This window comes from Prinia subflava, chromosome 15 (assembly GCF_021018805.1).
Source record: "Prinia subflava isolate CZ2003 ecotype Zambia chromosome 15, Cam_Psub_1.2, whole genome shotgun sequence".
Taxonomy (NCBI): Eukaryota; Metazoa; Chordata; class Aves; order Passeriformes; family Cisticolidae; genus Prinia; species Prinia subflava.
Genome location: NC_086261.1, coordinates 16,747,586 through 16,760,514, shown reverse-complemented (window position 1 = coordinate 16,760,514; position 12,929 = coordinate 16,747,586). Strand labels below are relative to the sequence as shown.

At 53.5% G+C, this 12,929-nt stretch overlaps 1 protein-coding gene across 1 annotated transcript; it reads right to left on the bottom strand.

The window, feature by feature from the left end:
* Nucleotides 1-1,416: 1,416 nt before the first annotated feature.
* Nucleotides 1,417-10,837, bottom strand: HEXA (hexosaminidase subunit alpha). Its single transcript, XM_063412580.1, has 14 exons — nucleotides 10,525-10,837; nucleotides 7,677-7,775; nucleotides 7,320-7,385; nucleotides 7,120-7,166; nucleotides 6,683-6,793; nucleotides 6,138-6,239; nucleotides 5,905-6,037; nucleotides 5,111-5,291; nucleotides 4,716-4,802; nucleotides 4,307-4,379; nucleotides 3,550-3,730; nucleotides 3,369-3,459; nucleotides 2,878-2,982; nucleotides 1,417-2,428 (listed from the first exon to the last, which is right to left on the bottom strand). The coding sequence occupies exons 1-14, from the start codon at nucleotides 10,787-10,789 to the stop codon at nucleotides 2,365-2,367; spliced, it is 1,605 nt and encodes a 534-aa protein (XP_063268650.1). The 5' UTR covers nucleotides 10,790-10,837; the 3' UTR covers nucleotides 1,417-2,364.
* Between the last annotated feature and the right edge of the window lie 2,092 nt (nucleotides 10,838-12,929).

Sequence of the window (12,929 nt, the reverse complement as noted above, 5' to 3'; positions counted from 1 at the left end):
GGTGCTGCAAGAGCGCACATGTGTGTAAGTACATGCAAAACGGCATGCACAGCACTTGTGCTTCGGGTTTGTGAGTGAGTCTGGTCAATGATGTGTAGGGGCATTTGCACATGTGTGCAAGTGTGTATGTGCGTGTAAATGTGTACAGGAATGTACAGGCTTGCAAGCACCCATAGGCACAAGTGTGCAAGGACTCCCTAGCTCATGAGTGTGTGTGTGTACATGTGAGTGCAAGCATGTGCATGAGGGCAAGGACACACATGCACATGTGTGCAAGGATCCATATGGACACGTGTGCAGGCACGTGCACAAGTGTATGTATGCAAGGACCTGTATGCACATGTGTGCAAGTTTGTGCATCAGTGCACATGTGCAAGGACCCACATGATGTGCGAGCAAGTGCATGTGTGCATGTGTGTGTGTGCACACGCGCAAGGGCCCTTAATGCACGTGTGTTCAACAACCCTTATGCATGTGTGTGCACGAGTGGATGTGAGCACCCATAACCACGTGTGCAAGCACGTGCACATCTTCACAAGCACACACACACAATGCACACAACGCACACGTGTTTACAAGCACACACAATACACACACAAGCATTCACAAGCAAACACCCAACACACACACGTGTTTACAAGCACACGCACACACAACGCACACAGGTGCCCACCACTGCAAGCGTGTCCCAATAAACTCCCCTGGCTGGTGCCAGTGCCACGGGTGGGTTTGGGACGTGTGGAGCACAATCCTGCTGGAATCCGGGGGCTTGGCGGCTGCTCCTCGCCGCCGCTTGGGTTTATTTTTAAACCCGTTGGCCCCGAGTGATTCACACGCTGCCTGTTCCCTGTTCCCTGCTCCCCAGCAAGTTTTACACGACCAAAATAGATGTTCTGGAAGGAACGGGCCACCCAGCAAAGCCGTGGCAGGGAAGGCAGGGTGCTTCCGGGATCCCGGCCCGGCTGAGGGTGGAAACGTCACTGAGCCACCCCGATGGTGGTTTTGGGAAGAGGCTGGGGCAGACACCCTGGGAAACGGGGTCACAGGTGATGTTTAACCTGGATCAGGCTCCAGGGGAAGGTGCAATGCTGGGGGGTCCTACAGTATCCCTGGGGGCTCTCACACCTGGCTATGGGGAAGAGGGAGCCCAGCAAGGCAGAAGGGCAGGTGGGATGAGGGCAAGGAGCTGGGACAGGGTGGTGAAGAGCCTCTCCTGCAGATTATCATCTGTGGGAACAGAGCAACACCTTTGGGAACAGAGCACCCTTGCCAGGGCCAGGGTGCCACTTGCCCCAGCCCTGCTGGCAGCAGCTCCCTGCAGTGACAGAAGCACCCAGCCAAGGAACCGCTTTACAGCACATTGGGAAAAAAAAAAAAAAGGGAAAAAATCTGACTTTTAAAAATAGGAGGCAGTAATAACTGTTGATTCACTATTTTTAATTTAAAGTTCAGTCGTAAAAGGTTTCCAGCCATAACAGCACATCTCACTCACTTAAGACCAAGACACACATACAACAGTCCCAGCCAGCCAGGATTTCTCCCGAGACATTCCCTGCTTTCAGCTGAATGCCATTTCCAGCACAGCAATCTCAACCATCAAAGGACAACAATCACACCTGCCCCAGTTCCATGGGACAGCAGCACCATTGGTTTCTTCTCCAAGGAAAACACCATTGAAAACAATCCCTCTGGATGGAGGAGACCTGGAACTGAGCTCCTCACCCCGAGAACAACAGAGCAGGAGGATGCTGGAGGTCAGCGGGGCAAATTCCAGGCAGAGGTGACAGCCTGAAGAGATGGGCACAGATTTCATAGTACCCATGCACCATTCAGCAGACTCACAAGGGCTCCTCAAAGAGGCTCCAGGAAGCCAGAGGAGCTGGCAGCAGCCAGGGTTTAGGGCAGCAGCAGTGGCCTGCAGGCCTGGCCATCAGAGGAGAAATGAGGGACAAGAGCAGGACCCCACAGCACAATGTGACTGCAGAAGCAAACCCTGGGACAGCAGAAGAGGCTAAGCACGGTTTATCCAGCTGAGCAGGCACCCTGCAAGCTCTGGAGCTGCCAGGATGATGCTTCTCCACCAGCATCTCTGAACAAGCCTTACCCATCTCCTGCTAAACCTTGCACAGGTCCCAAGCCCTAGATGAGCAGGAATAGGCACCTTTTTCCTCTTTGGGGTCATTTATTTATAGATTGAAAGAAATAAAAATAGAAAAAGAGGCAAAGAATGCATGCCGAGGCAAAAGAAATGTTCATTGCAATGAAGCCAGAGCAGAAGGTGGGGTGGGAAGGGTCCCTCTGCCCTTTTGAAGGGGGAACATTCCTCCTGCGTGCACAGAGATGGAAGGCAGTGGGGCTCTCCCTTCAAACCCCACCAAACTCATGGTCACAGTATCCAACGTAGAGAGGCTGTGCCTGGACACCTCGCCTGGGAAGAGAACAGAGGGATGGCATCAGGGAAAGGGCACAGGTTTGAGGGCTTCCAGAGCCACAGAGTGGCCGTGGGCACCCTGCTTCAGGTGTGACAAGGAGGGAGTGGTTTTCATCCTGTGCTTATCAACTCAGTCTTTTGCTCATGTGTGGGAGCGTGGGGTGAGGACAGGTTTCCTGGGGAAGCTGGTGCTGCAGGAGGAGTGGCAAGAGCTGACAAGTCCCCTCCTTCCTCAGCACAAAGCCCTCTCCTCGCCAGAGCCACCAGCCTACGCCAGCAGCAGGAGCGCTCTCCTAGTGCTGCACAAAGCAAGCTCTGCCCACGCACAGGCAGCAGAAAAACCAGGGCTTTCCAGAGGAACAAGGGTCATTTTGCAGCAGGGCAAGCCCTCCTCCCCGGCTGCCCTCCCGGGGCTGAGCCCAGAGCAGCTGTCCCAGGACGCTTACCCGAGCAGGGTGCAGCGGAACTCAGCCAGCCGGGCGTACGCGTCCTCCACGTCACTGACAGTCTCATTGCTCCAGAGTCTTTCAGCTACGGCCCCACCTCTCGGCCTTTAAGACAAGGGACACGCAGTCAGGACAGGGGGGAGCTCAAAAGCTTCTCATGAGAAGCCCTGAACTCCCAAACACTTTCCTGGCCACACACAAAGGCGTCAGAGTATCCCAAGATCTATTCCTGGACACACGCCCATCAGGAGCAGACCAGGGGGACAGGACAGACAGGTGTTAAACACATCCTGGTTGCAGCAGCAGGTTGTTACAGCCTTGCAAACTCTCGTTTCAGCCTCAGTGAAGCTGTTACCAGCACAGAGGTGACAGGGACAGGCACCACGTGCAGACCAAACCCAGGAGTTCAGCACATGACACTCAGTGGCAAAGAAGAGGGATGCAAGCCCTGCCTCACACAACCCAAGTGATCTCCCTGTGGCCTCCCTTACCAGAGCCTGGGGGTCAGGTTGGTGACATCCACATATTCACCCCACATGCAGGCCTCGCCACCCAACACCAGGGCCTTCTGCTCAGGGCTGCCTGTGGAGGGGACAGCAAAACAGCCAGCTCTGGCGCTATGTCTGAGTGCCAAGCCAGCTGCCACGCAGAAAGGGGACACAAGGAACACACCTTCAAAGCTCAAGGGCTCCACCTTATAGGCTGCTATCCAGTCCTGCCCGTAGGAGATGCGGTTGAGGTACCAGGGTGCAGAGAGCAGAGCGCGGTAGCCGGCCCCAGTGACATTGGCCATCTCCTTCAGGTACTGCATGTTGTTATCCTTCCACACGTGGATGATGGTGTCAGGCCTCAGCTGAGGAGCACAGGTGAACACGGGGCAGGGGATCAGTGCTGGGACAGAAGCATCACCTGCCTCCCTCAGCAGAGTGCCCTGAGCCCTCCAGAAGGAAGCTGAGGCAGACTTGGGCTTGATTTTTGAGCTGCTTCCCATCTGGTTTGCAGCTACAACAGAAGGAGGGATAAGGCCACTTCAAGAGTGTCCTGGCCAGGGTTAAAACCTGCATCCTAGAGGGAGCAGAGCATTGGCAGCAGTGACAAAGCCATGATGAAAGCAGCTCACCGGCAGAACCATCTTGAGACCAGCCCCAGTCCCGTTACAGAGGAAACCCCACCAGCCCCAGCATGGCCCCCCAGAGCACACCAGTGTGCCAGGCTGGGTGCTGGCACTGTTCACCCCAGCACAGCCCCCCAGAGCACACCAGTGTGCCAAGCTGGGTGCTGGCACTGGTCAGCCCAGTACAGCCCCCCAGAGCACACCAGTGTGCCAAGCTGGGTGCTGGCACTGCTCACCCCAGCACAGCCCCCCAGAGCACACCAGTGTGCCAGGCTGGGTGCTGGCACTGTTCACCCCAGGACAAGCAGCTCTCACCTTCACATCATTGTCAAACACCTCCTGCCACACAATAGAGCCTTTGCCAAGGGAAGAGACGATGTCCAGAAGCCTAGAGTGGGAGAAGTACCAAGTTTTGGGTGATCCCACTGATCCCCTCTTTGGTGGTTACATACAGCCAAAGGAGCAGCACAGATACCCCCAACATCCTCAGATGGATGTGGAGGTGCTTCTGAAGAAGGGAGAGAGAAAAGCCCCTTATGGTGCCTCTTTCTCCTCAGCCCCAGACATTTTTGTGGTCAATCTTCCACTAAAATATTCCCTTTTGGGGTTAGAGAGACATCACCAGTGGAGATGCTCCTGAAAAGGAGATCTGGTGTCTCCAGGACAGAAGACATTTGAGCTGGTCACACGGTGCAGCTGCAGACCCTGGATGCCCTGTCCTTACCTCTGGATATAGAAAGACTCTAATTTTTTGTAATCTTCACCAAAGCCCATCTCCACCATGAAAGCACGGATTTCTGGATTGGATCTCCTGTGCACCAAAAGAAGGAATAAAACCATCGCAACCTGAGCTCTGGAGTAAGGCCAAGGCATGGTCAAGTCCCTCCCACATCAGTCCAAGGCTTGCCCAGGTACTGCAGAGCTGTGGCTGGACCAGCACCAGCAGTTCTCTACCTCCAGCATCACCATGAGCACAGAAATCCCAAAAATCCCAAGCACCACCACCACCCCTGGCCTGGGAGAGCAGGACAGCAAAGATCATGGCCAAGAAGCCACGGGCTGAGACTCCAATACCAAACCCTTACCCCCAGTCCCCATCCAGACTGATCTCAGACTCACCAGCATGTGAAATCTACCTCATCGCCACCAAGGTGGAGAAAGAAGTCTGGGAACACAGTGCTGACCTCTTGGAACAAACTGCTCACAAACTGGTAGCTGCTGTTAACAATGGGGTTGATGGGCCCATAGGCTCCAGAAGGAGTCCTGCCCGTATAGCAGGGAGTCAGGAGGCCTGGAGCACCTGATGGTAACAAATGCAGGATGGTGAGCAAGGGGCAAAGTGGGACCATGACACTCTACAATGCCCCTCAGCACAGCTCAGGGCCTGTCAGGGGACACGGAGGGAGGGACAGCCACAGTTCCAGCTGTGACCACACACAGAGTGAATTCTAACATGGGCTTTGGCATTTGGAGGCAGGGGAAGGAAAGGAAAAGACAATGGAATGTTCTCCTGGAGCTTCTTGCACTTCTAGACATAGAAGAGGAGAAGCAGTCGCTGGAGCAGAGTGCAGTGTCAGGACTGGCACGCAGAGCAAGGAAGCTTGGCCAGCTGCACCCTCAGTTAAACACAAGATCCTTGCAATAAGCCATGACGTTAGTCTTGGCAGAGCAGATATTCCCAAAAAAAAAATCACCCAGCTTGGACCCAAGAAAACACGGAGATGTTTCCCTTTGAATTTTGCTCTACAAGTTGGACCATTGGGTCTCATATCCCCCAAGTAATGGTTTGCTTTTCGTCAAAGCCAGCTTGTGGGACACTGCTCAGCTTTTAGGGTCCAGATTGCAGCACCCATTCCCGCCCCTGGGACACTCCAGCTCTCCCCAGAGCAGCAGCAGGAGGGTGTGCTCCTCACCTGGCCCCCAGGAGAGCGTGTGGCCGGGGGTGTCGAACTCAGCGATGACCCTGATGCCGCGCAGGCGCGCGTGCTCGATCACGGTGCGCACGTCACTGGCCGTGTACACGTGGGTCATGGCGTTGAAGGCTCCCTGGGGGCACAGGAAAGCTCAGGACCCTGCTCAGGACCCTGCTCAGGAGCAGAGGCAGGGGTCTGCTCACCCGAGCTGGGCTCTACACGGTGATCATTACCTTCTTGCTGAGCTCTGGGAACGTGGAGCTCTCGTAGGGGAAAGATGGGTCATCCACAATGTGCCAGTGAAACACATTCAACTTGTTGTAAGCCATGACGTCCTGGAAGGAACAGGGACAAAGATGAATGTGCCCCATCCCTTCTGAAAGGTCCTCCAGCTCCAGAACAAGAAGGCAGACTCCCTAAATGTTCCCCAGGAGCCAAGAAGGATTCAGACACCTCTTTCTAAACACAAAAAGCTGCACAGGGCCAGGAATACTTTTGAGTAAAACCCCTGTTCTGCCTGTAACTGAGCCACTGGTAGAGACCTGGAAGTTTAATTCTGCTTGGGAAGAGCACAGAACCACCACCCACACTTGCCAGTGTTTTCCCTCGCCTTAGAAACAACTCAGCTTTGAAGAGTAACCTGGACTGCAGGAATCCAAAATACCTCACGGTTTTCTTGTTAACAAAAGCAAGAAATCACCCAAACAAGGGAGCTCAGCTGTCACAGGGGAAGGGACACGCAATTAAACCGCCTCATCTCCCAGCACGGGTGCCCTACCAGCGTTTCCAGGATGGCTCTCAGGGGGAGGTAGTGACGAGAGGTGTCCAGCAACAGCCCCCGGTGAGGGAAGCGGGGGAAGTCCACGATTTCTGTCTCATTGATGTAGTACTGCACACACATGACACAAGGAAGACGTGAGCAGGATGTTGGACAAATGGTCATTAGCAAGAGACATTGAGGGTCACCAGTGTCCCCAGGGCTGGCAGAACAGAGGTGCTCTCATTGCCAAGAGTGCAAACTGTCCAGAAGCAGCTGCAGCACTTCTTTATCCACTCAGAAGGTAGGGATCTAGCTGGATCCATGAATTTTCACTTGGCCCTTGGCAAAGCTGTGCCCACTCACCCCAAGCATCCCAGCAACCCTCAACCTGTCCCCATGGAGGCAGAAGCGCTATGGAGAGCTGCCTGCCCCCAGGGGATGGGGCCAGCACTCACCGTGCCATTCTCGTCTCTCCCAACAAGCTGGCTGAATGTTTCCAGGCCTGCAGGAAAACACACAGCCCCTTTCTCAGCACAGAAACCCCAAAGGAGCAGAGCTCAATTAACAAAGTCTATGGGAAGAGAGAGGCACCGTGAGACATCCCCACAGGCCCGAGGAGAGAGAGTGGGAATGCCCTGCGGGAAGCACAGCTCACCTCGGAGAGCTCCCCAGATGGTCTCTGCTGAGAGCAGCATGGAGCCTTTGGAGACAGACAGCTTATCTGAAACACAGCATCAGGGGTGTCCCACACGGCCACGACGGCCCTGGGCAGGGCTCAGCTACACAACTGCACCCCAGGAACCCACAGAACTGAGTTTTAGCCCTCTCTTGCTGTTTTAAACCTCTCCCCACTGCTTTATCAGCACGCTCAGGTATGTCCCTCCTGCCCCGTCCCAACGTCTCAAGAGCAGGGAACTGGTGCCCTCCCCAAATCCAAGGGTAACTGCACAGTGTTCCAGTGACAGGCACAAAAACAGCCACATTCCCTCCTGCTCCCAGCCCTGACACTTACAGCTCTCCTTGGAGTCCAGGTTGGGAAACCCATCACAGCCTGGAGTGGAAACGTGGACGAGAAGCTTGGCGCAGGGACTTTCCCAGGACGGCTCATTCTCTGCAAAGGACACAGACCACGCACATCAGCCCCATCCCAGCTTCTTCCCTGCTTCCAAGCCTACCCTCCTCCTCCCATCCCAGCCAGGGATGGAGGCAGAAACAGGCACTGCTCCTGCATCCCAAAACAGACACCACGGTGCTCAGCAGGGGCTAATTTCAACACAGCCAGCCAGGAGAACATGAACTGGCCTAACTTGTGAGGAAGCCCACAGGGACGCTTAAAGAAGCACACAAGAGAGGAGAAACATCAGAATATGGACTAGCAGCAGTCCCCAAGGCTTCCTGGACATCAGCCCTGTTCTTAAGCTACAGTCACGACTAGTCCAAGCTTCTCCAGGGGGGTGAAGGGCTTCTTGTTTCCAAGCTCTTCCAGCACTGGAAAAAAGTACAAGCCCAAGGGCTCTGCCCTACCCAAACTTCTTGGAAAAGGGCAAAGAAAACCTTTTAAAAAGAGCGGAGAATGAATCTGCTAAACTGAGCTGAGTTAGAGGCAATCAAAGGGTCTCACCTAGCTCAGAAAAGCTCCCGACTGACTTCACCTTCTGCAGAGCAGGTCCCAGGTGTAGCAGCCAGAGAAAAGAACCCAGTCACACTTAGACCTCAAGTAGGACTTCGGGCATACTTCCCTAACTGAAGAGCATTTCCAAGGATGCACAAGCCTGAATACCTCCTCCATTCCAAAAGAATATTCAACCTTCACTGAGAGCAATGGACTTACAGCAGTCATTTGGGGGCAGGAGCAGGGTGGGGCCCTGTTCATCCCAGCCAAGGTCCATGCCTACACTCCCAGGAACAGCCAATGCTCAATGTGGTAACTGAAAATAAAGAGCTTGGCTTTGAATGAGCCAAGAGCACCAAGAAGTTTCCAGAGAGACTGTGGCACTGTCAGCATTTCGGAAAAATGCAGAGAGCCCCTGCTCCACAGCTCATAGGAGCTCACAGAAATCCCGTTTCTCCATGAAGGGATGACGAAACCTCTGCGGAGAGAAGGAAAACAGCTTGAAGCCAGCCCTGTTTTGAGCTTTCCTCTCGGTTGCAGACAAGCTGGTAGCCAAGGCAACCTCACAGATGTGCAAGCAGCACAGCAAGACCTGCTCCCTCCGCTCAGGAAGGCGGCAGTTCACTGGAACAGCCGCTCTCAGGCCTGGGAACACTCATCCTGCTCCGGAGCCTCCACAGAATTGGCCCCACCACCACACACAGTGTTTGAACCTGCTTGGTGAGGCACTTCCCAACCCAGACACGGCATCCTAGGCCAAGGTGCAGACAGGAACCACCACAGGCACCACCACACCTGCAAGGCAGCACAGCCAGAAAATTGTTTCTGCCATTTATTTCCTCTATTAATAAAAATTATTTCCTTTCATCCAGGGTTTCCACTGCCTGTTCTTACTAACCACCCATATGGAAAAAAAAGACCGACACGAAATGAAGGCAAAGAGGGGAAAAAAGGCCTTAAAATAATTTGTGCAGTTTGAGCATCATAAAGCAGGGCATATGGAAAGTGATGAGTGTGAGCTGGATCTTGTGATCACAATGTTGCTCCAAGTGATTTGATGGTCACATTTCCCCTCTGAGTGGAACAGGAGAGTGTGAATAATTAGATCAGCTGTTTTTAGTTCCTAGCAGCAAAAGAGAACCAAGAGGAGTCTTTTTGGCTCCTAAATCAAAATTTATTTCTACTGCTACTCACAAGAGTTGAAGAAATAAAAAAAGCCAAAGGGTTCTCTGTTTCAAACCTGCTTTTTTCAAAGTATGATGTACTCAAGACAAAGCCAAGCGGCTTCCAACACCGCCATCCTTCTCTGCTTTCATCAGCAGCGAGAGAGTTCACACTGACATTTAAAACACTTGAGAGCAGAGTTACTATCTCTTTTTGATGAATGAAGTGCTTCATATTCCCTGGATATAGCACCTCAGGCTGCAGCAGACCCACGCAGCTACTGAGCACCCCTGCGCGTCAGCTCCACAGCCAAGAGATTTCCCGCAGCTCATCCCAGACAAGCAATGGGTGCTACCATGAAGAAGTAACCCTTCTGGGTTCAAGAAACCTTCAGAGCCTGTCCCAAAGCAAACCCAGACTCCCAAAGCCTTTGCCTTTCCTCATCTTACCCTACAATTTCAGGATGAATCCAGGAGCTAATCTCTCCCTGGCAGAAAAGCCATGCTGCCTCGGGACTTTAGCAACCCCACTTTGGCAGAGGTGCCCCGTGGGACAAGCACGTACTTGAAAGAACACACACAAAGCAGCAAATCTTCCCTCAAGGTGAGACCTCACACAGGACACCGAGAGCTGCTAGGAATGGGAACAGCCAAGACTTAGCAGTAATCCTGAAGCAGGAATGGTTGCAAGACCAGGAGCAGCTCTCCCTGCAGCCACAAGAGAAGGAAGTGAAATGAAGCAATAACAGCTATAACACTATCTGGAGGAAATAAAAAATGAGATGGAGGGAACCCCTAATAGCAAGAGCCTAAATCCTGGCAGGAAGACAAGAGGTGCTGTGCCAAACTCGATTAGATTTCTTCTATACATGCCATAGGCATTGCCCTCCAAAACCCAACCCATCGCTGCCCTTGCCACCAGACTCCATCCAAGCCACAACTCCCACCCCACCTGCCGCCGCAGAACTGAGCGGAGGCAGCCGGCCACCAAACCTCGTGGTCTGACTCCCAAATTAGCGAGGGTGTGGGGGGCTGTTAAGCTCAATGCCACGGAGGGAAGGGTCAGCGCCCGCCGCGGCCCTCACCGGTGGGACGGCCGAAGAGCAGCGGCCAGTACCGCTGGAAGGCAGCGTCCAGCACGGCGCAGCCCGGCCCCACGGCCGAGCCGCTCGCCGCGGCGAAACGGAACCGGCGGGCCGGCACCGGGCAGCGGCCACCGCCGGGCGGGGAGCTCTGGGCTTGGGGCTGCGGCCACACGGCCCCCGCCGGGCCCGGCAGCAGCGCCAGCAGCAGCGGCGGGAGCAGCAGCAGCCGGAGCAGCGACAGCTGCAGCGCCCGCGCCGCCGCCATGTCGCGCCCGAGCCTGAGGGAGGCGGCACCGCCCGACAGCGGGGGGCCGGGCGGCCGCGAAATGGCAGCTCGGGCCCGCCCTCACGGCACCCCCCGCGCTGCCCCCTCGCCTCACAGCCTCCCTCGGTAGTGCACAGTCGCCTCGTTCAATTAAAGCTTCCAAAACCCTCCAGCTCCCCACCGAAGGTAATTTCTGCCCCAGCCCTCCGGCTTTACAGTCCCCCCTGCCCCCCTCCAGCCATGCTTTCTGCCGTCAGGGAGCCTCAGCAGTCTGCCTCGGGTTTGAGGAGATTAATGGTTTAAAACACGTATTTCACCGTGCTGCTTTCGTGGAATCATGTAGTGTTTTGGGTTGGAAGAGGTCTTAAAGACCATTTAATTCCACCCTCTGCCATGGGCAGAGACACCTTTCTCTATCCCACATTGCTCCAAGCACTGTGTTCAGCCTGGCCTTGGACACTTCCAGGGATCCAGGGGCAGCCACAGCTTTTCTGGGCAACCTATGCCAAGACCTCACCACCCTCATTGTAAATAAATTCTTCCTTACATCTAACCTAACTAGACCCTCTCTCCGTTTAAAATGAGCACCCCTTGCCTGTGCTTTGGATTCGCCTTGGATTTGAGCATCTTCTGTTGGTACTGTGTATTTTTATGAGCAATACTGTATATAACTCACCCTTTACACAGGTTTCCAAGGATATTTTATACATGGCTAGTGAAATATTGATTGGGTTGTACAAATAAAAGGGGCTTTATCCCATGGTGGATCCTCACAGTGAAGTATTGCAGGGATGCTTTCCATGGAGTACTTGGCTTTTCCAAAGAAGCCTTAACCTCAGATGAACTCTATTTAATTTTCCTTCCTCCCTCCAGCTCTGCTTTCCTCAGCAATCCCCAGCTCAAATAAGGGCCTTAAGCCTAGGTCTTACCCATCTAATTGCCAGCACAAACCTACAAGGGAACCCACTCCATCAAATTATTAAAAACCTGTTGTCCCAGAAAACTCCAAGGTATCAGGCGTGCTGGGAGACAAGCTAGAGGCATGAGAGCAAGCAGGAAATTAAACATGTGGCACAGGAGAAAGTGAGACAAGGGAGATGGCCCCACCACACAAGAAAAACCACCCTGTGTGAGCAGGACACAGTTATGGAAATGTCTGGTGGGGAATGTAAGGGATTGTCCCTCACAAGAGCAGTGGAGAGAGAACAGAATCAACAGGAAAAAAACATTAAAAAAAAAAATCAAAAAACTTGCTGTTAAAGGTTAGAATAGCACCATAGCACCAGCACAAAGCTGGGGACTGATGTGGAAAGGAAAAGAGCTGGGAAGACACGGAAGGGTTTCAGTGGGGCTAGGAAGAGATGGAGGGAGGTGCTGTCCAATGTTGAAGGAGGCTGTGAGGTTCCAGTGAAGCTCTTGGGGGTGATGCTGAGGTGACACAGTTGTGGGAAGACTCAGCACCAGGAGAAGATCACAGTCAGGTTTGAGAAAATGAGAATTTGGGAATTTAATGCAGTTAGTGAAAATTAATAGGGGGCTCACGGGGGAGAGGGAAGGCAGGGAGGGGACTTAGGGTCACCTAGAGATAGCCAAGCTGGGCTCCATCAGGAAAGGGGTCAAATTGAGCCAAATGGTGTTGCCATGAGCTCAGCACTCACACAGCACTGCATCTTTCTTTTCCAGCCTTGTAAAATGGCAAAGTCCACCTAATGGGAAGGTGAGCCAGGAGCCAAGGACAGGCACAGCCTTACCAGGTGGGTGTACCTCCACAGACAGGCTAAAAGAGCACAGGGGTAGACCAACAGCCCAGGTATCACCCAGAGGATTAAAGGCACCAAGTAAAGTCCAACATCAATCTAGGAATACATAGGAGCAGGTACACTCACAGGAGAGATCAGGAAGAATTGCTTGCCTGGACCTCAGATTGAATGGAATTTATGGAGTTCATAGGTGGAGGTCCAAGGAGAGGCTGATTGTGGCAATTAAAGCCTGTTGGTTCCCTCAACAGGAAAGCCTGTTGGCTCCTGACAATCCTCCCTTGTTTTCCCTACAGGGGTGGCAGGACCCAAATTCAAAACAATGGCACATGCCAGGCTGCTTCCTCACTATTTTCCAGGATTTTGTGGCTCTTTTTGATCTC